This window comes from Saccostrea echinata, unplaced genomic scaffold (assembly GCF_033153115.1).
Source record: "Saccostrea echinata isolate AGI-Se365-2 ecotype Australia unplaced genomic scaffold, CSIRO_AGI_Sech_v1 ptg000054l, whole genome shotgun sequence".
Classification (NCBI taxonomy): domain Eukaryota; kingdom Metazoa; phylum Mollusca; class Bivalvia; order Ostreida; family Ostreidae; genus Saccostrea; species Saccostrea echinata.
In genome coordinates this window covers 31065170-31092230 of record NW_026889803.1, presented here as the reverse complement: position 1 = coordinate 31092230, position 27061 = coordinate 31065170, and the positions used below count along the sequence as shown (strand labels likewise).

Genomic DNA, 27061 nt, shown 5'->3' with positions numbered 1-27061 from the left:
ATTCCTTAGGTACACATGTACATGTACCATAAATAAATCAAAATTTCCCAGATTTAGAAATCTATTACACGGACACTGAAAAAGTCCGAATTTGGAACGTTCCTATTTTGAAGAAAAGATGATGGTTTATAAGAACCATAAAATTATTTTAAAAGGATTGTTGGCAGATCATCTGAGAACAGCCCATTAACTATAATTTCTAATATTTGTGAAATCAAACTTGCATATTCCCATGATTATCAACAGTGTTTCACTCCTGCACAGTTGCTATTTTTTTATGTTTGCATGTTCATAACATGTTATGAAATACCTAGGACGATTTGTAGTGTTCCCAGAAATTATTGAGAATTTTGTTATGATATATTGATCTAAAATTTGGATTAATAACATTCAATATAATTTAACATTGCTATCTTATTTAATGATAATACCCCCTACTTTCTAATGATACATGCAATTTTCATGGATAGCTAACGATTTATTTTATATGCTTTTTGTTGTCTGTTGAATCAGCAGATGTTTAAAATTATTGCTATATAGAAATAGAAAGCTTATATAAGCTATGTATAAGTAAGGGTTTGTTAAATCTAGTGACATTTCTGAAACACTGAGTATTTAACGATCTGCTTTGTATTATGTGGTACAAAATATTAAAAAAGGAGAGGAATTAACTTATGGAAAAGAGTTTGTAGGTCTAGTTAACTAACATTCACATATCAAGGAAGGCTTGGATATTTGCTCAGTAAAAACAACACTAAGTGTAGAAAAATGGGGTTTCATTCTTAGCCAAAACAGCTCTACCCCTCAGCTGAATTCTTTTCCATTTTTCAATATTTTGTCCAACGTGAAGCAGTAGTAGACAGTGGAATACTCAGCATTTCAGAAGTTTTCCTAGTTTTGCAAATTTTTGATAATAGATATGTAGAATAGGCTTTATATTTTGAAATGCACTTATTTTGAACATTAACAATAAACCGGAAGTATACAAAGAAAATGGCAAGTTATTCATGAAAACTGCATATAAAATAAGAAAGTAGCAAGTATTGTCATTTGTTAGAAAATGATTTTGAACTATAAATATTTTATTTTTATAAAATACTTAATGAAAAAGTATTTTATGAAAGAATTCTCAATAATTTCTGGGAACACTATAGTGCAAGTTAGTAACTGGTTTCTCAATTGCAAACTTTCAACATAATAATATAACTTCATTTAGAATAATTATAAAGTGATATTCAAATTATGATTTCATTGCAGAAACCCTATCTGAAGCTGTGAAGATTTTAAAGGGGGAGTACGTCATTCAAGCTCTGGAGGAGCACAAGATGGATAAAGCCCTCATCTTCTGCCGGACCAAGCTGGACTGTGACAACTTAGAAAAGTACCTCCAACAGAGGGGAGGAGGTAGGGAACCAGTGCAAATGCACCCATGATTTTTTTTTTTATTTCCCTAGCAATCTGAAAAAAAACAGATCTCTACAGAAGCACAAAGTCTGCTTTAGAGATCTGTATTTTAATCAGATTGTTGCCTTAGTTTACATACTACATCAAGGATATGCATTGGTTGGCCAGTTTTTCTATTTACCACTTTTAATTATTCAGTTTACAACAAGCACATAAAGTTGAGGGGTATTTAGGAGTCACCTTGTTGGTCTATTCATGTGTTGCTGTCCATCTGTCTATGCATTCATATCTAGTCATTTGGACAAGTTTAAGGACACTCTAATATTTTAAATTTCATGTCCAGTCCATAATTAGCTCACCTGAGCTGAAGGCGAAAAGTGTCCAGCATCTGTCTTTTTTGTCAGTCTTGTGTTTTCTGTAAACTTTTCACATTTTGGTCCCTCATTCACAGTACCTCTTGTTGTCCCCCCTTTCACAGAAAGAGGGGGGTGTTAATTTGGGTCTGTTCTGTCCTTCCATCCGTCTGTCATTCTGTCTGTGTGTAACACTTTCATTTCCAGATGACATCTCAAGAAGCCTTTGTCCTTTTGCAATAAAATTTTATACCATAACTCCATATGGCCTAAAGAAGACTCCTATTGATTTTGATGTCAAAAGGTCAAAGGTTAAGGTCATAAATTCAGTCTGTGTTTAAGAATCTTCGTTTCCAGACTATATCTTGAAAAGCCTTTGGGCTTTTGCAATTACAATAGTAAAATTCCTTATGCCCTAACAAAGACCCCTATTGCTGTTGAGGTCCAAGAGGTCAAGGTCAGAAAGTCATACATCATAAATAACAATTTCCAGATGATAACTTTAGTTGTCTTTGAGATTTCTTCAGCATATTTAAATATCACAACTCCTTCTACTGTAAAGAAGACCCTTATTGATTTTGAGGCAAAAAAGTCAAAGATCAAGGTCAGAAAATCATATACTTTTTGTATAGCACTTTTTGTCCCCAACTTTCACTGAAAGTGGGGGATATTAATTTGGGTCTGTCTGTCTGTCCTTCCATCCGTCCGTCTGTATTTCTGTCTGTCTGTAACACTTTCATTTCCGCGCGATATCTCAAGAACCCTCTGAGCTTTCGCAATGAAATTTTGCATAGCAAATCCCTATGGCATAAAAAAAGAACCCTATTGATTTTGAGATCAAAGGTCAAGGTCATAAATTCATAAATTCTGTCTGTTTTAACACTTTCGTTTCCGTGCTGTATCTCGCGAATTCTTTGAGCTTTTGCAATGAAATTTTACAAAACAACTCCCTGGTGCCTAAGGAAGACCCCTTTGAGGTCAAAAGGTTAAAGTTCAAGGTGGTTAATTTATAAATTCCATCTGTGTGTAACACTTTTGTTTCTGGGCAATATCTCAAAAAGCTTTTGAGCTTTTGAAATGAAATTTTATTCCATAACTCCCTATGGCCTCTCTCGCCCCTCTAAAAGTGCCCCGCCTTGTTTTTTCTTATTTATTTATTGTATTAAAAGTCGCTTGGCTCTATTTTTAGCACAGGGGTATGTTGAGAGTTATTACGTATGATACAGGTTGTCGGTGGACTTTATATTCTAATTACATCTATTAGAACTGTTTAGTAAAGGCTAAATTAGACAACATTTATTGTGTAAAATTTTGACAATATCAAACGTGAATATAAACATTATATGTTACTTGATATTTGCATTTAATTTGCTGTATAATCAAGTGCCTCCGTAGTCTAGTGGTATGTTGCTCACTTAGCAAGCGAGAGGCCCGGATTCAATCCGCGGATGATTTTCTTTTTTTTTTTTTAATGTTTTTTTTGTTTGTTTGTTTGTTTTTTTTTAATTCACTAAATGATGCTATTCAACATGTGAAATGAAAAAGTTATGATGTCTGGCATGTACAAACTCATAAAATCATTGTTACAGTGTGATAAATATTCTGTATATTATAGTATATTAAAAAGAATCTTCTATACACATTTTAAAGAATAAGCAATCAAATCTTTATATCCATATTGTCTTTTTTATAATTTGCTTCAATATACATGTATACATTTAATAATTCTACAAATACAGGGGACCCCCCCCCTCCCCGAACTGCGCATGCTCTTCTTTTTTCCCAAAGCGGGGGACACAAATTCTCTGAATTAGCTTGTTTATTCTCCCTTGACTTTTTTAATAAAATCATTGAAGTAAAAAAGATGACAAAAGAATATACATGTATTGCTTAAAAAAGCATTATTGTTATTTTATTTTATAGCAAAAATTTTGATATGCAGCTTAAAAATGGAAAATTAACATTAAGATCTTTCCTGAGAAAACTATTTTTAAAAAAATTAGGATAAGCACTATTAATTAGGGTTTGTCTGGAAAGCAGAAAATTAGGGTTGGTCTGGAAAGCAGAAAAAAAATTTTTTTGTTTTCTAGGCCTAACAAGAAATTATACAGGAGATGCAATTATTTCTGCTGCTGAAAACACCCATTGGCTGTTTTCAAACCTGTTATAAAAGTATTTTATATGGTAATCCACTGACACATTAAGTTTACTGGGTAAGGACTAGGTATGATACGTTTGTTAGTTCTAACACGTACTTCATGATTAATTGTTTCCTTTACAGGCAAGTACTCGTGTGTTTGTTTGCACGGTGATAGAAAGCCACAGGAAAGGAAAGCAAATTTACAGAAGTTTAAGGTAATTAAAATAAGAGTTTGAATCAGTCGAACTGATATGATATATATAGATGTTAGATATAGTACATTCATGTAATTTTTTAATGAACAATATTTTCTTGTACAATTCACTGAATTTTTTTATTGGAGAATTCTGGCAATATGGAATACAAGACATTGCATGATGTAGGAAAATGGAAATCTAAATTGTATTGGTACCTTAATTAGAGTCTGTGGGTGCCCTATAATAATTAGTCTGTCTTATCAGTATCAGTTACGATCCTTTCCAAAAACATTCCTTTACGAGTCTCTCTCTTCATAAAGTCCTAAATAAACAGCAAGACCCTTTGAGATGGTCACCATCTCACAGATATCTAGCTGATCAAATTGAAAATAATGTTGAAATCAGTGTTCAGTATGTGTGAGTTGCATGTATCATTACATTATGTAAAATAAATAAGAACGGCAAAGTTCAGAATAAAGAAAATTAATTTAGGAGCAAAAAAGGATTGTGACTAGACATGACTTTGGTCTTCACGTTATGAATTCAAAGTTTACCAGTATCATGCATCAAATGATACGAGATATATTAGGTGTGTTTAGTTGATTATAAAGAAGGCCATCATGATTACTCAATTTTGCCCTACATCTTAAAAGAGTGCAGAAAACTTGAAATACTGAGGATATTTTTAAAAAAGAGATAAAAAGTGAAAATGGAAAATTTTTTGTTATTATCATGTTATATCTCCTCCTGCATCCATGATTGTCATATTTTACAGCTCTTTTTGTGAAAAAATATTAATACATTATTCATTGATATTAGTTCCTTCAAAGCACTTCTAATCATTATAAAAATACACCATGGTACGGTATTGATAATGGGAAATAAAACAAAATGCAAAAATTCATTTATCTTTGAGATTTTATTGTAGTATACTTAAAATAGGGCTGTCCAAAGTAAATTCTATGTTTAACGTTACCCACCCACATAGCTGTTTCAGAGAAAATGTTAATTGGGGAAAAGAAACTCTTTTTCCCTTCATTTTTCACCTGATTGTTTTCACTTTTAGCAACTAAAAACTGCATTCCATGGGAATGAACAAGAATTAGGGCCTTTTTTGAAGGGTATATGGATACTCACTGAGGCTATGTTGACAACTGAGAGATTTATTAAAGAAAGATATTAATAAATAAGCCTTGCATGTTAAATTGATAAAAATCCTAATTTTTCACTGTGTACAATAAAATGATGAATGTTCATCTGCATTTAACAAATAACTGATATAATACAGAAATTTTTTCTTCCGTGGTGATTTGCTATACTATGTTGTACTGCACATAAAAAAATATCATTGGAATATATAAGAAGTGAATATCAGCTGTAATATTTCATAAGCATGCAGTATCACTGTGACCATATACTTTTCACAGGAGTGTTATTTTTTTCTTGAGGTGCTAATGTGCCTGAGGAAATCTGTTCTAAAGAAATGTTTTAGGTCATATCTTCATAAACTTTACAAAAATGGAAGTGTATTTCTTCGTTCAGTGTTAATTTACTGTAAACAAGACTGAAGTGTTTTCCTTTTTTTCACAGGATAATAAAGTGAAGTATCTGATTTGTACAGACGTAGCAGCCAGGGGCATTGACATCACTGGTTTACCATACGGTATGGGAATGTCATGAAGTATGAATTATCATTTTTCAATGGCAGATTAAATCTATTGGTTTGACATTTGTTAAGATGAAATAAATTAAGGTGTTCAACCAACCCATAAATCTTTCATTGAATCCTAGCAAACTGAGAATGACTAGAGACAATGCCTTTTGCAGTTCATGTCGTTTAATTAGTACCTCACCCCTCCTGAAGGGAGATAATGTGAAAGTTAACTATAAACCATTTTTAGCTCACCTGAGCTGAAAGCTCAAGTGAGCTTTTCTGATCACCTGTTGTCTGTCGTTCGTCCATCTGTCTAGCTGTCTGTCCGTCCGTATGTAAACTTTTCACATTTTCAACTTCTTCTCAAGAACCACTGAGCCAATTTTGACCGAAGTTGGTACAAAGCATCCTTGGGTGAAGGGAAGTTAAAATTGTTAAAATGAAGGGCCAACCCCCCTTACAAGGGGAGATAATTAAGAAAAGACAAAAATAGGTTGGGGTCATTAAAAAATCTTCTTCTCAAGAACCAGTGGGCCAGAAAAGCTGAAACCTATGTGGAAGCATCCTGGGGTAGTGTGGATTCTAAATTGTTCAAATCATGGCCCCCGGGGATAGGGTGGGGCCACAATAGGGAATCAAAGTTTTACATTAAAACATATAGGCAAAATCTTTGAAAATCTTCTCAAAAACCACTGGGCCAGAAAAGCTGGAACTTATGTGGAAGCATTCAGGGTAGTGTAGATTCTAAATTGTTCAAATTGTGACCTCCGAGGGTAGGGTGGGGCCACAATAGGAAATGCAACTTTTACATTGAAATATGTAGAAAAAAATCTTTAAAAATTTTAGGCAAGTCATATGCAAACTGTATTAATAATTTCAAACTGGTTCTTTTCAACTAAAATCATCATTATAATAGACACTATCTGTTTCAGTTATTAGTGTTATAAATCCTTATTGGACATTGTCTGTTTAAGTTAATAATGTTACACTCCCTGATTGGACAGTATCTGTTTCAGTTATTAATGTAACAATCCCTGACTGGACACTATCTTTCAGTTATTTATGTTATACACTCCCTGATTAGATACTATCTGTTCAGTTATTAGTCCCCTACCGGTGAAAGCGGAGGGGACTATAGGTTTCCTCTGAGTCTGTCCGTCCGTCTGTCCCTGTCTGTCTGTCCCACTTGGTTTTCCACACTTTTTTCATAAATGCTTGCAGATATTGAGCTGATTTTTGGTATGTGAGTGTATCTTGATGAGTTACAGATCAAGTTTGCATTTCGTTCCGCTTCATTGATTTTTGACAGAATTACGGCCTTTTCAATTTTTAGGGGTTTTCTGCAATTTTCTTTTAAAACACTTTTAGATATTGAGCTGATTTTTGGTAATTGACTTTACCTTAATTAGTTATAGATCTTGTCTGCATTTCGTCTCATTTCATTGATTTTTTGACGGAATTATAGCATTTTCAATTCTTAACGGGAACCAGATTACACTTGCTGGTAGGGGACTAGTATTGCTAATGCAATACTCTCAGAATGCTTGTTAATTATAATGCTATAACTTCCTGATTGGACACTATCTGTTTCAGTTATTAATGTTATACACTCCCTGATTGGACACTGTCTATTTCAGCTATTAATGTTATACACTCTCTGTTTCAGTTATTAATGTTACACTCCCAGATGAGAAGCAGAACTATATCCATCGGATTGGGAGAGTGGGTAGAGCAGAAAGGTAAGGTGGATAAAAGCGCCGTCTATGGGTTTTTCTGGTAATTAAGTGACACATTCATTGTTGATTTTTCAACTGATTGGTAGATGGACATTATAATAGTGTGTTTATAACATTTTGATGAACTAAAGTTCTTCAACAAGGGGTTCATATAAATGTTATGGAAAAAGAAGTTTAAAATATATATGCTCTTGAAATTTTAACCACAGGAAATTGAAAATCTTAAATTATTTTCTGATATTTTTTGTTTAAATCGATATCATTAATATCTGTAATATTTTTAGTACTCCATAAAAACAGGGAAATTTCATAATTTTTATGCCCCGCCATTAATATGGCCGGGGCATATAGTGTTTGTCGTGTCCGTCTTCCGTCCTTCCGTCTGTCCTTCCGTCACACTTTGTGTTTAGCTCTGTTCAAAGCTCAGTTTCAAAGAAACTATCCAAGATATTTTTATCAAACTTCATATGCTGATAGATATTGATGAGAGCTATGCAACTGCATCAACATTTTTTGACCTTGACCTTTCCTTTGACCTTGACCTCACTTTTCTTAAATTAGTGTTTAGCTCAGTTTTAAAGATACCATTCAAGATAGTGTTATCAAACTTCATATGCTGATACATACTGATGATATCTATTCAACTGCATCAACATTTTTTGACCTTGACCTTTCTTTTGACCTTGACCTCACTTTTCTTAAATTAGTGTTTAGCTCAGTTTTAAAGATACCATTCAAGACAATGTGATCAAACTTCATATGTTGATACATACTGATGTAAGTTATTCAACTGCATCAATATATTTTACCTTGACCTTTCCTTTGACCTTGACCTCACTTTTCTTAAATAAGTTTTTAGCTCAGTTTTAAAGATACCATTCAAGATAGTGTTATCAAACTTCATATGCTGATACATACTGATGAGAGCTATTCAACTGCATCAATATTTTTTGACTTTGACCTTTCCTTTGACCTTGACCTCACTTTTCTTTAATTAGTGTTTAGCTTAGTTTTAAAACCATTCATAATATTTTTATCAAACTTCATATGCTAATACATACTGATGTAACCTTTCAACTGCATAAACAATTTTTTTTTGACCTTGACCTTTCATTTGACCTTGACCTCACTTTTCTTAAATTTGTGTCAAACTTCATATGCTGATACATACTAATGTAAGCTATTCAACTGCATCAATATTTTTTCACCTTGACCTTTCCTTTGACCTTGACCTCACTTTTCTAAATTTGTGTTAAAATGTTGCATTACTAATATACCCTCGGCGGGGCATTCATGTCCTATGGACATATTTCTAGTTTACATTTTGAGGTGCCCCCTCTGGAAATAAGACAATATCATTAGGTGTTTCCTATATAATGTACAACATAGCATTACTCATATTATAATTTCAGCAAAAAAAAGTCTATTGTAAATTCGTAAAATTTGCTTTGAAGTGCAAAAACTTATTACCTACCCATATAATCCCAAAGGAAAGAACCTGTGTTTTATGATATTAAAAAGAAGAGTTTTTCTATTGTAGTTTTTGCATAATAAAACCCCAGTCAACTCGTTTAAGTGTAATTTTAATGATTTTATCTTGACATTTGCTTTTGTTCTTCATATTTTTATATATGCAGATTTTATTTTTTTTATAAAACATTGTATATGCATATTTGATATCAAAATAAAATCTATTTTCATCACTGAAATATATGTGGATTGGATTAATATTCAATATTTGTCAAACATACATAAGATAATTGCTGAACACAAGCCATATACTGTGTTTGAAATATGACAGAAGACGAGATTTAATTGTTAAGATTTATACCTACAGTTTATCACATAGGGAAAAAAAATCTAGTAACCCACTGTCACCTTAATATCAGTTTTTTTATCCTGTTTAATAGAGTTTGTACAATTTGTTATGGCACCTTATGGTACCCTGCTGCTGTAACTCAATTTCACCTGTCGATGAAGGGATAATTATCATGTTATATAGTGGATTGAAAAGGAATGAAAATGGATTTCATTTTAGTTTGAATTTCAAGCTCCCAAATTCTCCTTAGAGCCTTGGAGGGTAGGTCTTGACAAGAATAGATAAATGATAAGTTTAAAAATCTTATCATTAGCCAATTATGTAAATCTTGAAAATCAAACAATCTATTTACAAAATTGAGATAAGAAAGGTCTTCTTTTGAAATTCGCTAAATTTAAGTTGCAACCTCATGAAAATTACAGTTGAAATTTGTTATCTTGTCAATGAATGCATGAGATATGTCAAAGTGTTTTGGCAGTCGAAACCACTTTTAATGTTTTTTAATCTCGGATATAACATTATAATTCCCATCGAGTTCCAGATGAAAAGGTTTGACTGTACCTGCTAAAACTTTACATAGCATGTTAGAATCTTTAGAAATACTTACCGGGTATAATTCCTAGATATGTTACACAGTAACACTTGATAACTTGTCTGCTTGCTTTATTTTTTCAGAATGGGTCTTGCAATATCTCTAGTCGCCACAGTGAAGGAGAAGGTAAGATAGTCCTTCTAAAGTCCCTCAAGTCTAACAGTAAAGTCCCACGAGTCTAACAGGAGACCTGCTGCTGTCTGTTCCTGTGTAGCAGTTGTACAGCTTGCAAACATCTTTGAAATGTGCTGAAGCATTTTTAGCTCACCTGAGCCAAAGGCTCAAGTGAGCTTTTCTGATCAAAATTTGTCCGTTGTCTGTTGGCGGCGTTGTTGTCATTGTCATTGTAAACTTTTCACAATTTCATCTTCTTCTCCAGAACTACTGGGCCAATTTCAACCAAACTTGGCACAGAGTATCCTTGGGTGAAGGGGGTTCAAGTTTGTTCAAATGAAGGGCCACGCCTTCTTCCAAGGGGAGATAATTATGAATTCATGAAAAATTAATGGCATCATTTAAAAATCTTCTTCTCAAGAACCACTGTGCTTGAAAATATGAAACTTATATGGAAGCATCTTCAGGTAGTGTAGATTCAAGTTTCTTCAAATCATGACCCCCGGGGGTAGGGTGGGGCAACAATGGGCAATCAAAGCTTTACATAGGAATATATAGGAAAATTCTTTAAAAATCTTCTTCTCAAGAACAGCAAAGCCATGATTGGTCATATTTATATGGAAGCATCCTCAGGTAGTGTAGATTCAAGTTTGTTCCAATCATGACCCCTGGGGGTAGGGTGGGGCCACAATGGGCGATCAAAGTTTTACATAGGAATATATAGGAAAACTCTTTAAAAATCTTCATCTCAAGAACAGCAAAACCATGATTGGTCATATTTATATGGAAGCATCCTCAGGTAGTGTAGATTCAAGTTTGTTCAAATCATGACCCCAGGGGGTAGGGTGGGGCCACAATGGGCGATCAAAGTTTTACATAGGAATATATAGGAAAACTCTTTAAAAATCTTCTTCTCAAGAACAGCAAAGCCATGATTGGTTTTTTTTAATGGGTGCATCCTCAGGAAGTGTAGATTCAAGTTTGTTTAAATCATGTCCCCCCAGGGGTAGGGTGGGGCCACAATGGGTGATCAAAGTTTTACATAGGAATACATAGGAAAAAGCAAGCCTTTTAAAATCTTCTTCTGAAGAACAGCAAAGCAATAATTAGTCATATTTAAATGCAAGCATCCTCAGGTAATGTAGATTCAAATTTTGTTCAAATCATGACCCCCCCAGGAGAATAGAGGGGCCATAACAAGGGATCATAGTTATACAAAGGAATACAGATGATATATCAATAAAAATTGTCTTCCTAAGAACAGCATAGCCATTATTTGTCATATTAATTCAAAAGCATCCCTTTGAAGTATAGATTCAAGTTCAAACTTAACCCCCCCCCAACCCCCCCCCCTCGAACCACTTTTATATCAAAACTTTTCAAGACTCAACTGATTTCTGCTTTTTCCTAGCCAGAGTGCTCAGGTGAGCGATATGGCTCCTGGGCCTCTTGTTATACCCCACGCAACAAGTTGCGTGAGGTATAATATTTTTGACCCGTATGTCAGTCAGTGTGTCAGTCAGTCAGTCTGTCAGTCCTGTTTTTTTGTCAGCGCAACTCCTCATAAACCGCTGCACAGAATTTCATCAAACTTTGCAGATATTTAGCACAAAGTGTGTAGATATGCATATTACCAGGAAATTCCGATTCCTTTATTTTTTCTGGGAATTTCGGCACTTTTCAACTTAGATTTTTGGCCATATCTTGAATATAGAGATGAACAGTTTGTCAGCGCATGTCCTCTTAAACTACTGCACAGAATTTGGTTAAACTTTGCAGATATTTAGCACACAATGTGTAGATGTGCATATTACCAGAAAATCCTATTCCTTTATTTTTCTGGGAATTTTTGCACTTTTGAACTTAGATTTTTGGCCATATCTTGAATATAGAAATGAACAGTTTGTCAGCGCAACTCCTCTTAAACCGTTGCACAGAATTTCGTCAAACTCTGCAGATATTTAGGACACAAAGTATAGATGTGCATATTACCAGGAAATTCCGATTCCGTTATTTTTCTGGGAATTTCGGTACTTTTCAACTTAGATTTTTGGCCATATCTTGAATAAAGAGATGAACAGTTTGTTAGTGCAACTCCTCTTAAACTGCTGCACAGAATTTGGTTAAACTTTGCAGATATTTAGTACACAGTGTGTAGATGTGCATATTACCAGGAAATTTCGATTCCATTATTTTTGCCTTTAGAGGTTTGCCTATTATTGAAGAAACTTTCCAGCTAGGTAATAAGGAAATCCACTGGAATTGTGAAATATTTTATGACCTTAAAAGACCCCTATTGATTTTGAGATCAAAATATTAATGATTTAACACACACAAAATCTTGGATAGTTCTCAACCCCCCTCCCCCTTCAAATTGGTGCTTTGCCTTAAATAATTTCATAAGTACAGTATATAAACAAATTCATATGACTACATCATAATTTTGTTTCCATCAATTATTTAAATGTGTAAATTGTCACGTGTTGGACATGGACTTGCACTCATTAACAAAAATCGAAATCACTGACAGAGGAATTTAAATAACAGTTTGTCAGCATAACTCCTGCACTGAATTTCCTGAAACTTTGTAGGTATACATAATGCATAGATTTGTATATTACCAAGAAATTTTGATTCCATTATTTATTTAGAAACTTCAGCCCAATTAAATTTGTAACATACAAAGATTTGAATGTCCTTATATGCAAGAAGTTTTGATGTGATGATTTTTTGCAAGTAATGCCCCTTTTTGAATTAAACTGTGTATTTAAAATGCACTGTGCCATTCATTACATGTTGCATTGTCGAGTTCTGGGGGAGCGGGGGTATGTGAGCTTGCTCACTTTTTCTTTCAATAATTAAGTTTATTAAACTTAGCTCACCTGAGCTAAAGGTGAGCTTCTAATCAAAAAGGTCTATTAGTCATCTGTCTGTCTATCATGTGTTTAGTGGTATTTGATGTCCATATACTTTTCAGATTTTTTGACTTCTTTTCCAGAATTACCAATTTTACCACTTGCCACAAATGACCTTTGGTGATGGTCTTTCAAATAAAAGGGCATATCCTAAATAAATGAATAATAATAAATAATTAAAGAACATAAAAATGCTGGTCCAGAAAAGGTGGTATCACAATTATATTAAGGGTCAAATTTAAACTATGACATTTGCAGCCAAATTTTTTAAAAACTTTTTTCTCAAGAACAGCGGGCCCACAAAATGTCATATTTATATTGAACCATCCCCATGTGGTGTAGATTCAAGTTTGTTCAAATCATGCCCCCACCCTCTTTAACTAGGGGAGCATAACAGGTGATCAAAGATTTTATGGGGTTGTATACATAAGAAAACAAACACTGATACCCCCATATGACAGCTTATGGCTAAGGTTTAAGTTTCTCAAATGCAAGTCAAACGTCAAGGTCAAGAGATCAAAAATGTTGTTACATAAAGAAAGGATTTGTGTCAATGGATATGACCAATTAATCATTCAAAAGTTATGGTCAAGGTTAACATTTTCTAAAATGGGTCAAACACCAAGGTAAAGGTCAAAGAGTCAAAATTAATGGTAGACAAAGGAAGATCTTGTCATAAGAAATAAACATGCAAAATATAAAAGCCCTAGCACCAACTGTTCAAAAGTAATGGCCAAGGTTAAAGTTTTTCAAAAGTAGGTCAAATTCCAAGGTCAAGGTCAAAAGGTCAAAATTGTTTGTATCCAAAGAAAGGTCTTGTCACAAGGAATATACATGTGAAAATTGAAAGCCCTAGTACTTACTGTTCAAAAGTTTTGGCCAAGGTTAAAGTTTTTTAAAAGTGGGTCAAACTCTAAGGTCAAGGGGCATAAAAATCGATTTGATTACGGTAGCAGCCTCATTAATGTTAGACATGCTGCTTGAAATTTAAATTTTTATTATATCTAGGATGCAGATTCAAGCATTATTGTGAGTCCAGGAACTCCTTGTTGCAAGTTACATACTTGTGTTTTGTTTTCTCTAGATTCCTGAACACTCTAGATTATTGACCAATCTGTCTGCTAATTCAGCATTACCAAATGCAGTACTGTGACAAAATATGGATGTATATTCTTTAAAACCAGGACTTTCAACTCTGGATGTGTGCAGACAATATTAATATAAAAGAGAGAAATAGTTTATTACGTTTCATTAGCAATCAAATTTATTACTTCCCACTGCACATTTTGTTTTATCCTTTCATACCTAGGTTCACTCAGAGGACAATGTAATTCTATAATGGATACTAAATCATGACTGCTAATGTATAGATGTTAAATTTTTTGGTAGATTGTTGGGCAGAATTTTTTTTGTTCAAGGGGGGGGGGGGGGATATTATTATTCATTTATGGTATTTCTTGCTTGTAACAAGAACAGATCATTTAAATATTATGAAGTAATTAATTTTACTAATCTCATTTAGAAATCTGCGTTATATTACTTCATGAAGAACCATATCCATCTGTGGGGTTCGTGACAAATTTGTAATCTGTAACATATTTTGTTATAATAATGTAGTTTATTTAGGAAAGGCATAATGCTATAACAGAAGTGCTGAGGATTGCAACATCCGGCTATAATTACATGTATCAAATTTAAGTCAACAAAGAATTAAAGCAGCTTTCATATTATGCAGAAAGTCTTTTTATTTATAAAGGATGAACTTGAGACAGTCTGGTGGAATAATAAAACTGAATATTTTTTTATAGGTTTGGTATCACTCTAACTGTAACACGAAAGGGAGGGGCTGTTACAACACAAACCTAACGGACCACGGGGGATGCTGTATCTGGTATGATGAACCAAAGGTATGGATAACAAATACCTGGGAAATTTAAAACTTTAAATGCAAATTCATGTATTAATTTTCAGGGTTCATAGCTCACCTCAACAAAGGTGGAATGACCTTATGTTATAACCCAGGAGTTCTGGTTTAGGAGGAGCTCTAATGATTATATAGTGAAAATGCATTAATGCTTTAGAAATCTTTTCCTCTGCTCCTGGGTATTAAGTGAAGAAACTAAATGCAAAGTTATGGTAAGCAAGGGTCCCTCTTCCAAAATTGTGAAATGTGTTGCCCCAGGGTCAGGGGTTCCTGTGGGATGGGGGCTCTACTTATTATAATTAGTGAAAATGCATTATTACTTTGATAACTCTCTTCTCTGCTTCTGGGTATTAAGTAAACAAACTAAGTATGTAGTCATGATTAGCAAGGGTACCCCTTTCAAAATTGTAAATTTCATGGCCTTTGGTTTAAAACATGTACCCAATTCAATTGTGTGCAAGTTGTTGTATGATACTCAGGTGACCTATAAGGCCCGTGGGCCTCTTGTTTATTATTCAGTTTGGTTATCTTGCACATAAATATGAGAGTTGTAATTACCAATTCACCAATTTGAAAAATGATAGAGGTTGACCTATTACAATAAGAAAGAATTATGCAAAGTTTAATAATCCTAAACACTGGGGTTCTCTCACTCTTGCTTACAAATTTGTACACAGAGAAACCCACACACTAACATACCCTTATACATACATAGGCAGTGCTACATCCCCTTTACAACTTGTTGCACGATGGAATAATAACCTCACCCTTTTGTCAAACATTGGAGGATGAATGTTTTTTACTGTCATATCTAGTGGTATCTTCTGGTTCAATCAGTGCATCTTACAGTAATTAAATATCCGTCAAGAAGTATAAAGTCACTCATGTTGATGTACAGGAATTTTGAGCCCAGTGACAAGCAAAGGCCATCATTCTGAGTAATTAGCTGTTTGATGATTTTTTTTTGTTTCTGTATGTAGTTACTAATGAATGTACAGGAACATCTAGATATCACTATTGACAAGCAGAGGTCATCACTCTGAATAATTAGCTGTTTGATAATTTATTTGTTTTGTTTGTAGATACTGAAAAATGTTCAGGAACATCTAGATATCACTATTGATTGTTTGTTTGTAGTTACCAGAGGATGTACAGGAACATCTAGATATCACTATTGATTGTTTGTTTGTAGTTACTAGAGGATTTAAAGGAACATCTAGATATCACTGTTGATTGTTTGTTTGTAGTTACTAGAGGATATACAGGAACATCTAGATATCACTATTGATTGTTTGTTTGTAGTTACCAGAGGATATACAGGATCATCTAGATATCACTATTGATTGCAGTGTTTTCAATAAGATTTTCAATAGAAGGAAATATATCTGGAACAGCAGGAAACCAATCTCAGCGAGGGGTCTGGGGCCGCCTCAGGCCCCCAGCAGGTCCAGGGCAGAGCCCTGGTAGGGGGCCCAGGGAGGTGAAGCCCCCGGCCGAAAACGAAAATTGGCATTTTTGACTCATTTTTATTACCTCTCAGGCCAATAAAAAGTAACATGTTTTTTCACATTATGTCACTATCAATTACCAAATTTTACTTAATAATGCCATTTAGAAAACAATTGGTACTCTTTCACTGATTTGTTATATGGACTTTGACAGACTGAGTTTTTTTCCTGAAAACTAAGTGTCTGTAAAAACATTAAGACAACTTAAGTATGAAATTCTAGCACAGACAATTGTTTGTGCTAGAATTTCATACTGAAAATGCTATATAATTAGTCCCTTTCACATTAACTGGTCATGAAAATTATTCAAAATTAAGGAAATAATTTATTTAAAAATTTAAAAACTTTTTAACACATATTGACGTACAATAACCCCCCCCCCCCCCCCCCCCCCCAAATTGAAATATTCTGCTCTGCAATCTTAAACTAAAATATCATAAACCTTTAAATTTATTTACTATTTTGCACAGATTGTCAAAACAAAATAATTAAGAATATGGATACAAATACAAATAACTATTACATAAAAAACTTCGTAAAGGTAAATGTGAAAAGTTAAACTGTTCCTGTATTTCAAGAGATCTAACACAAATAAACAAGAATATAAATTTACATTTTCAGTTTGAGGAAATTCTGTAAGAATTCCTATGTCCTACCAGGGACCTATATACTAGTTAGTATATAGGTCCCTGGTCCTACGTCTCAGTCACGATTAAAAAAGTAAGACTTTTATTCATAAAGTCTTAAAATTATATCAATCTAGATTATAAATATTTGCTGTTGTAATAATCTTGACCTAGCTTGTGGAGTGACCATGAATGTTTAAAAAAAGACATTTATTTTCCTGTTTGAAATTTGAGGCTGTAGATACCTGATGCTTGCGTCAATGAAGCCCCAAATTCTCAATAATCTTGATCATATCCTGTATAGCTAAAGTTAAATCCCGATCGTTGAGTTGTGAATTTTATATGAGGTTGGAATTATTCATAAAAAATTATTCTTTAAACTTTACTCTCGCAAGTTGTAGCCTTGTGTTCAGTAGTTGTAAGTATTGGATCAAATCAAACTTCAATGAAAAAGAGCACAGTCAAGGGAAGCTACTCTAGATCATGTTAATAGTCGCGACAGAATCGATGGATTTTGCGTAGCAACCTGGGCAAAATCCCAATTACGGAAATTTCATAGCCGGCAAAATTTCTCGAACAGGCGGTTAATTTTGCCGGTTGCCAGCTCTTATTGAAAACACTGGATTGTTTGTTTGTAGTTACTAGAGGATTTACAGGAACATCTAGATATCACTATTGATTGTTTGTTTGTAGTTACCAGAGGATGTACGGGATCATCCAGATATCACTATTGATTGTTTGTTTGTAGTTACTGGAAGATGTACAGGAGCATCTAGATATCACTATTGATTGTTTGTTTGTAGTTACCAGAGGATGTACAGGAACATCTAGATATCACTATTGATTGTCTGTTTGTAGTTACTAGAGGATTTACAGGATACTCTAGATATCACTATTGATTGTTTGTTTGTAGTTACTAGAGGATTTACAGGATCATCTAGATATCACTGTTGATTGTTTGTTTGTAGTTACTAGAGGATGTACAGGATCATCTAGATATCACTATTGATTGTTTGTTTGTAGTTACTAGAGGATATACAGGAACATCTAGATATCACTATTGATTGTTTGTTTGTAGTTACCAGAGGATGTACAGGAACATCTAGATATCACTATTGATTGTTTGTTTGTAGTTACTAGAGGATTTACAGGAACATCTAGATATCACTATTGATTGTTTGTTTGTAGTTACTAGAGGATGTACAGGATCATCTAGATATCACTATTGATTGTCTGTTTGTAGTTACTAGAGGATTTACAGGAACATGTAGATATCACTATTGATTGTTTGTTTGTAGTTACTAGAGGATTTACAGGTTCATCTAGATATCACGATTGTTTGTTTGTAGTTACTGGAAGATGTACAGGAACATCTAGATATCACTATTGTTTGTTTGTAGTTACCAGAGGATTTACAGGAACATCTAGATATCACTATTGATTGTTTGTTTGTAGTTACTAGAGGATGTACAGGATCATCTAGATATCACTATTGATTGTCTGTTTGTAGTTACTAGAGGATTTACAGGAACATCTAGATATCACTATTGATTGTTTATTCGTAGTTACTAGAGGATGTACAGGATCATCTAGATATCACTATTGATTGTCTGTTTGTAGTTACTAGAGGGTATACAGGAACATCTAGATATCACTATTGATTGTTTGTTTGTAGTTACTAGAGGATTTACAGGATCATCTAGATATCACTATTGATTGTTTGTTTGTAGTTACTAGAGGATGTACAGGATCATCTAGATATCACTATTGATTGTTTGTTTGTAGTTACCAGAGGATTTACAGGAACATCTAGATATCACTATTGATTGTTTGTTTGTAGTTACTGGAAGATGTACAGGAACATCTAGATATCACTATTGTTTGTTTGTTTGTAGTTACCAGAGGATTTACAGGAACATGTAGATATCACTATTGATTGTTTGTTTGTAGTTACTAGAGGATGTACAGGATCATCTAGATATCACTATTGATTGTTTGTTTGTAGTTACCAGAGGATTTACAGGAACATGTAGATATCACTATTGATTGTTTGTTTGTAGTTACTAGAGGATGTACAGGATCATCTAGATATCACTATTGATTGTTTGTTTGTAGTTACCAGAGGATTTACAGGAACATCTAGATATCACTATTGATTGTTTGTTTGTAGTTACTGGAAGATGTACAGGAACATCTAGATATCACTATTGTTTGTTTGTTTGTAGTTACTTGAGGATGTACAGGAACATCTAGATATCACTATTGACAAGGTGGATCCGAAAATGAAAGTTCCTGTCAATGAGTTTGATGGTAAAGTGACTTACGGACAGAAACACAAAAATACTGGTAAGTGAAAGGGATTTTCCTCTTGAAATGCTTGCAGTTTTTAAATTAAACATGAAATTTTATTTCACCCCTTCGAAAGGAAGTGTGTAAAATCCTTCAATTTTTCACTTATTTAAGGTTGCTATGTCAGCATTTTTGTTAGGCATGACATATTTTACCTTATTACTCAAAAAAGCAATCATGCATTTCTTTCTTCTAAACAGTTTAAAAATATTACATTTAGATAGAGAGGTTTTTTTTTCCATATTCCTTTTCGCATGTATTAAAAAAATTCCATCCTATGTATTTGCATAAATCGAATTACTCTTGAACATAGTAAAAATAAAGAAAAAGGAATGTGAATGTTCTTGACACGAAATATTTTCCATGTATTAAAAAGTTCATGGATTACATTGTTTTCTATGCTATCCACTTGTGTAGTCAAGTTTATGGACCCAAACAATATTTCAGATTTATTTTATCAAAGTGAAGTGGTGAAAAAATAACAACAGTAATTGGTTTTTATTATTATAATTTTACAAATTTTTGTACATAAAATTAGATCATTAGGCCATCTTTAAAAAATTGGTTGCCCTCTCCTGACTGACTGGCTTAAAATGGCCGAGTCAAAACTTTTTTTAACCTCCAGGAAACAATTAATTTTTTTATGCATTCAGGAAAATAGATTTTGAAAATCAGCATTGATTTGAATTTTTTCATGTGAAAAAATTTTTCAGCTACCTACCGACCCAAAGTTTTCATCCTGATTCGGGAGAGGGTAAACAAACATTATTTTAAAGTTAGCCTTACATGTTAAAAATACCCTAGAAATCACTGTGAATGGACTAATTTCCATTTTGTGGTGTGTTAGTCAAGTGAGCTAATCCCTACCTCAAAATTTGTGTCAGTATTGCTATGAATGGACTAATTAATAATCATCATTTTGTCCTGTGTTAGTCAGGTGAACTAATCCCTGCTTCAAAATTAGTATCGGGATAATAAAACAGTTAAAAAGTATATCATTTAGTATGCACTTACGGAAGATGGATTTCTGCTATCTGTCAGCTTGGCACTCTTATGCATGCCTATCGCTATATGTCAGTGCTGCCCCTGGTGCTTGCCTGTCAGTTCCGATTGTCTTCAGATGGTCTACAACCTTCACTGGATGCTTTGACTCTAAACCATGACATCCTCCATTAGATGGATCAACAGTGGTGGCCAATCCACTATTCGGTGGATCCCGACTTCCAGCACAGATCATCTCGGCGGTGCCATTTCCAGCAGGATAACTTCTCTGCTGCTTCTCTCAGGCTTCTTATTGCTGTTTGGCATTTTCTTTCTGATACACCTAATCCTGAGAGCTGACCTCTGTAGAAAGCAGCCAAACGCTCCATCCTCTATTCTTGCAGTCTGCCATGTGGTCTGCACATTTAAAGCTCTTCCCCTCATGTGCCTCCTCACAGTTTTCTTCCCATGGCACCGTCAGCTCTATTGCAACCAACATCTTTGACTTCTGGGACACTAATACTGCATCCAGTCATAGGTTGATTTCCATGATGTTAGAGAAATTTAACTTCCTGTCTAGATCCACTCTGAGGTCCTAGTCATGTCCAATATCCAGCACTGATGTCTGCCTTGCTGCTCTTGTGTCAGCCATTGCTTCTCCTTGTCTCACAAACTGTATCTGTGTTTGTTTCTTGTCTGATGGTTGTTTCCTTCTCCTCTCCGCCATACATCAGCCAACTCCCGCAGGACTTTGTTGTGTCGCCATATATATCCCCTGGGTCAGCGCCAATTGGCATCCTGATAGAATATGTGCCATGGTTCCTCTCTTACCACACAGCTTGCAGCTAGGGTCTTCACTTAGTTTACAGGAGATGAGAGTGTGTCATACTCTGACCTCAGCAGGAAAGAGATTCTAAACTGGTCCTTCCTCCAAAGTTCTGCCCAGGTTCATTCCAGCCCCAGTAAGTCCCACTTCATCCAGACCCCAGTTTTCCAGGTTCTGTTGATCTTGCTTTCCCTTAATCTTCCTCAGTGCACCGTACTTCTGCCTGAACCATGGTGTGCCTCTGTGCTGCTGATGCTTTTGACCACTGCTGGAAATGTGACATTCCCTGTCGCCCAGTGCTTGTGTTTCCAATGATGTTTTGTAAATAAACATACTCTCTGCTTGGTCCACTGATGTTTTTGCTGACCACTTTCTTCCAGTCCTTGTCTGGATCCCTGTTTCTGCGATCCTGTCGTCTGCTGAGTCACGTAACGTCATTAACAAGTGGCATTTTGCTACCTTGAATTCTTCCACCACAATGGAAACTGGTATGCGTAATTGAGTTGAGTTGATGTAGAGTCCAATAGATGTAAATGATGGTGGAACTTCTAGCCATCTCCTCAGATACCCACTTACTTTCCTTTCCATGGCTTAGACTGTAGTAGTTGCAATTTCATATATATGAGGAGCAGCCACATAAGTCATGGTAGAATCCCATGCTGGTAAATCCATGCCTTATATTTCCCAGATAATCCGCTTCCATCAACCATTTTTAGCCAAGAAAGGAGCTTCTTCTTTCTGTCCTATCTATTTTTTTGAGGGATTCATTAAACCACTTTTCCAAGCATTTAATTGGATTTCCTACTATAGATGGGATCTCCTCTCCTTGAATTTTCATCTTGATTAGCCTGTTGATACGCCCCTACCTCAATAGGAGACATCTGGAATTCTTTGGTTTGAACTTCATGCGTGGCCAGGAAACACTATCTTCCAATGCTGATAGGACCCATCTTGCCTGTATACGAGTCTTTGTTGTCACTGTGAGATCATCCATAAAGCCTCTGATTGGTGGATGATAAACCCCCGAGTCCATCCTTGGCCCTCTTGTTTCTCTTTCTGCAGTTCTGGGGCCTGTTTTACTAAAGAACTTACGACTTAGACCTTTAATTAAATAGATTTAATTTAATTAGACATTTAATTTTGCTCATAACTTTCTAATTTTCGCTAAATTGAAAATGGTTTTAATCTTTTTAAAAGGAATGTAGAAAGATATTTTTATGCTAGCAATTTTAGACAGAATCTTTGATTTTGCAAAATGTTACAATTAACTGAATTTTTTGGTCTTAGTCAACAGTTCTTTTGTAAAATGGGCCCCAGGTCATCATCCCCATACCCATTACAAAAAGGATAGGAGATATTGGCTTTGTCTCATCAAATAGTCTTGACCTTGGGGAAGTGAAATCTTGTTATCTCCTTCAATGGTATATTTTATTAATAACTGTATACTATTACACTTTGTGCACTTTGTGAAAACCGTATTTTTTCAGGATGATAAATGCAAAAGCCAATATTATTATTGTGTTTATATATGAAAGAGCTTTTTTTTTTTATCAGATTTCAGTCCTTCCTCTTACAGATTTGATAGTTCTGTTGAAGAACCCTGTTATAATAAGCATCATCATCATCAAGTTTCTGTGAAAGTACTATATTTCATTGTTGGAATGATCACCAACTGATCTCTTTGTGGTAAATTGCTGAATCATGTGAGATTTAATTTATCACAGGATAAACTTGATTTTAACTGAAGGAAACTTGACTATAGATCATTTTACAACTGCAGGGATCCTCAGCCAGGAACAATAACTCTTAAAAATATTATTTTATTAAAAAGGTCTCAAAATAAAATTTCAAATTGAAATCTTTTTATGCAACAATTTTTATTTCATACAACTCAAGGCTTTTGGAAGTCTTAGAAACAAAAATGCAAAGCTGGTGCTTTTATTTGTGTTCCCAGAAAAAAATATTTTCATATTTCCTTATTCTCCTTATGAAATATGATTAACTATAAAAATGAACTTTGAAGAAATACCATGGGTAAATGCACATTACTTTGTGAATTCAGAGACATTTCTTTGAGAATTTCTGATTATTTGATTCCTGATTTTCAGAACCTGAGGATTAAACTACCTTACCTCAATTTCATTAAATCCAGTGTTTAGTACAACAATCCCATGTGATAAAACATGATTGTACTAAAATGAATTTTGATCTATGAATGTTAAAGGCATTTAGTTCCAATGAAGTCTGTTGTGATCTATTTGTCATAAGCAATAGGAAAAGAATTATTACAATTCGAGTTAAAAAATAAATTTAATGAAATATAAAAGAAAGTTTATTTTATTTTTTTATTGGTTCAGTTTATAATTTAAAAAAAAAAACTGCTTTTAAATTTTCACAAAGGAGTCCTTTGCAGCGAGTTGGCCTCTTTTTGCAGGTGGTAGTAGTTCAGATTATAATAATCGAGATTAGGGAAATAGATTTTGTTCAATTGTTGATTTTTTTTATTGTATGGAAATACTCAGTAGAGGTATAATAAAACTTTGTTTCATTGATGTTGCAATGTTTACTAAAATTGAGTACTCTGTTGAAATTCTTAGAAACTCTTACATTTTTTATGTAGTTTATATACAACAAGTTAAGAAAAATCAAGGTGCATTATTCTGTAATGTAAAAGGTAAATTTATAAAAGATAACGCACAGTGATTGATCTCAAAATATTCAGAAAAATTCAAATATGTGAAGAGGGCATTAAACAGGGACCCCTGGAAATTCCAGAGGTGGGATTAGGTGCCTAGGAGGAGTAAGCATCCCCTGTTGACTGATCACACCTGCCGTGAGCCCTACATGTATGTATTGATCAGGTAGAAAAAAAGGTTAAAAGCAAAATATCATTTCAGTGATAGTGGATGATGAGCCTTATAATTAAGAATCAACTCGTATTAGATTTACATGTGTTATATTCTTTGCACCATTTATGACAAAAAGCCTTATTATTTGTTCTTAAGATGGAACTTACTATTTGTTTTTAAGGTGGAACTTACTATTTGTTTTTAAGGTGGAACTTGCTATTTGTTTTTAAGGTGGAACTTACATGGGACATGCAGCATCATTGGCACCAGCTGTGAAAGAGTTGGCAGAACTAGAGAAGAGAGCTCAGACTTCATTCATCGACTTAAAGTACAGAAAGTTCGTCCAGCGTTAACAAATTGTTTCTTTGCAGCACTTCATTGCCAATATGATTTGACATTTATTGCAATCTTTGATGGGAAATCTATAAGAAAAATAGTTTTAGTAGCAGCTTAAAAAAATATTGCTTGAAAATGCATTTCTATTCCATGATTTCAGGCTAATAAAATTGTCTTGCAGTCATTTAGTTCATTCTCCTTCCCAACATGCCAATTATTTTTCCATTAAGGATAAGATGAAAGTCTACAAATGCGGACTAACATTCCAGGGGTCTTTGCCAAAATATGTTAAAATCAAACTTTGCTGTACAGGCAATTCATCTGAATTCATATATAGATTCCATTAAGGAAAAAAATTGTAAAGAATATATTTAGTTTAACAATATGTTGATAGATGAATTTTCAAGGGCAGGTTGAAAACATTGTCATTAATATATCTCATTAGATATATAAATAGACTATTGTTAATGATATTTAATTTAGATGTATATGTACTTGTGCTGAAATTATCTGGCATAAATTATTATAACTGTCGAGAGCTGCTGGAACAGAATTTTTTTAATTGGTATTAAAGCTTCTCTATATAGGGTAGATTTAGATTATAGGTTTTTGAGCCACAATGAGGCTACAATAGAAAGAGGGAATGGAAAGTAGTAGAGCCTCATATAATTACCAAACTAATTTTGGCTGCATTGCATTACCTGAAATTCTGAAAATTACCAAATATAATATTCTTTCATTATCTATATTAGGTCACCCACGTGGCACAGTGGTTAGAGTGTATGCTCTAGAGTCGCGATGTCTGGAATTTGTCATGTTCTAAATTTTGAATTTACCAGGTGGGAGTAAAATTTTGTATTTACTCCCACCCGATAAATTCAAAATTTAGAACATGATAAGTTGATCATTACATCGCGGGTTCGAATCCCACTGCGGGATGTGTAGACCGGTCTTTCGGATTAGACCGTATAAACCGAGGTCCTGTGTCGCAGTAGGAGCTGGCACGAAAAAGACCCCTCACTGCTCAATGGCCCTCAGTGCCAAGTATAGGTAAAAATTGACAGCTGTCCATCGGCAAGTGGTGGCGTTTCCATATGATTGAAAAATTCTCGATAGGGATGCAAAGAACAAACAAACAAACTAAAGAATATTAGATATCATAATTGAAAATTCAAAATAAGACAGCGGTTGGGCCTACCCGTATTCCCTGTCAATGTTACATCCAAATGTTGAGAAATGGACCAGAATCATTTTATTTGAAATTCAATGTCCAGATATTAATGTGACCCAAATATTTTCCTGTTTTTGGACATTAATATCACACAGAAGCAGCAGACCATATATATATATATATATATATATATATATATATATATATATATCAAGATTTCAGCCTTAGACAGTGAAGCTAAGTTGAAAAAGTTCGCTACTGCATCCAGAATATTTGAATGCTACCAGTACTCTGCAGTAACTAATATATGCGAAGGTGTTGGGCAAACAAGGCAGGCAGAATGCCTATAGCTTCATAGCTGAGATACATAAAAACCATATTTTGTGAATTTAGTATTTTGAGTAAAGTTTCCGTTATTTAATTTTTTTAAATAATGACAAACAAAATTTTTCCAGAGGAAAATTTTCTCAACAAAATTTATTGTTAAAAAATAATTTGGTATTGGAGTTCGGACCTAAGTAAAAGTCCCGAGTATCATTTCCTTTGAGACTAACACCGAAACAAATCCTGATTAATGGTAATGTTTGTGATATGACCCTTGACTAAATGGACTTCAAGTATTTCTCGGAAAGATACAAATGTGTCATAAAAGTGTATTTTTAAGGTATGGTGGGTCTTTGTTCCCTGTTTTTATTAACCAAAAAAATATTTTTATGCAAACTGAGAGGATAAACTTTCAAAGAAATGGAGCGAAGACCCACTCAAAGGAAAAATTGTTATTTCGTAGACAAATAATTTCATTTTTTTTTTTTAATTTTTGCAAATTATGGAGATTTTACATAAAGTATACTTTAATGTTTGATGAAATATCAAAGAAAATTTTGTTATAGTTGAGATATAATTTTTCATCTTCCAAAAGGGCTGAATATGATGAAAAGCCAACAATAAGGAAATATGAAATTTTATGGTCCTGTCACGTGACTCTAGAACCAATCAGATAACACGTTGTATAGAATAATTATAATGAGATATAATAATTGTCCTTATAGCACAATTAAAGAGGGAAATATCACAAGACTAAAACATTTCCAAAAACGATCGACGGCCTACTGCTTTTATGCAAAAATGGGATTCTTGCCCGCTTTTGACCTCTTTTGTCTTCAGCCATTCAATTTTGTGTCAGTCGGTCAAGTTATAATTTTTTCTGCGTCAGTGGCCAATTCCTTCAATCGAAGCAGTCATTAAATAGGCCGTCAACCAACCTTCGATCATCCTCCGACAATCTGCAGACAGTTTTTAAAGTCCGTCGGTTGATATTTAGGAATTTGTTGTCCCCTGCTTTCACTGAAAGTGGGGGATATTAATTTGGGTCTGACTGTCCGTCCGTCCGTCTGTATTTCTGTCTGTCTGTAACACTTTCGTTTCCACGCAATATCTCGAGAACCCTTTGAGCTTTCGCAATTGAAATTTTGCATAGCAACTTCGTATAGCCTAAAAAAAGAACCATATCGATTTTGAGGTCAAAAGGTCAAATGTCAAGGTCATAAATTCAAAAATTCTGTTTTAA

At 34.1% G+C, this 27061-nt stretch overlaps 1 protein-coding gene across 1 annotated transcript in view; it reads left to right on the top strand.

The window, feature by feature from the left end:
- Positions 1-24507, top strand: part of LOC133206309 (ATP-dependent RNA helicase DDX1-like) — a 214382-nt gene extending 189875 nt beyond the window's left edge. Inside the window, exons 21-28 of the mRNA XM_061342266.1 lie at positions 1258-1404; positions 4039-4112; positions 5685-5757; positions 7415-7487; positions 9979-10021; positions 14733-14831; positions 19208-19328; positions 24219-24507. Coding sequence (XP_061198250.1) covers positions 1258-1404; positions 4039-4112; positions 5685-5757; positions 7415-7487; positions 9979-10021; positions 14733-14831; positions 19208-19328; positions 24219-24340 — 752 coding nt within the window. The 3' untranslated portion in view covers positions 24341-24507. The remainder of the gene's footprint in view (positions 1-1257; positions 1405-4038; positions 4113-5684; positions 5758-7414; positions 7488-9978; positions 10022-14732; positions 14832-19207; positions 19329-24218) is intronic.
- The last annotated feature ends 2554 nt before the right edge of the window (positions 24508-27061 follow it).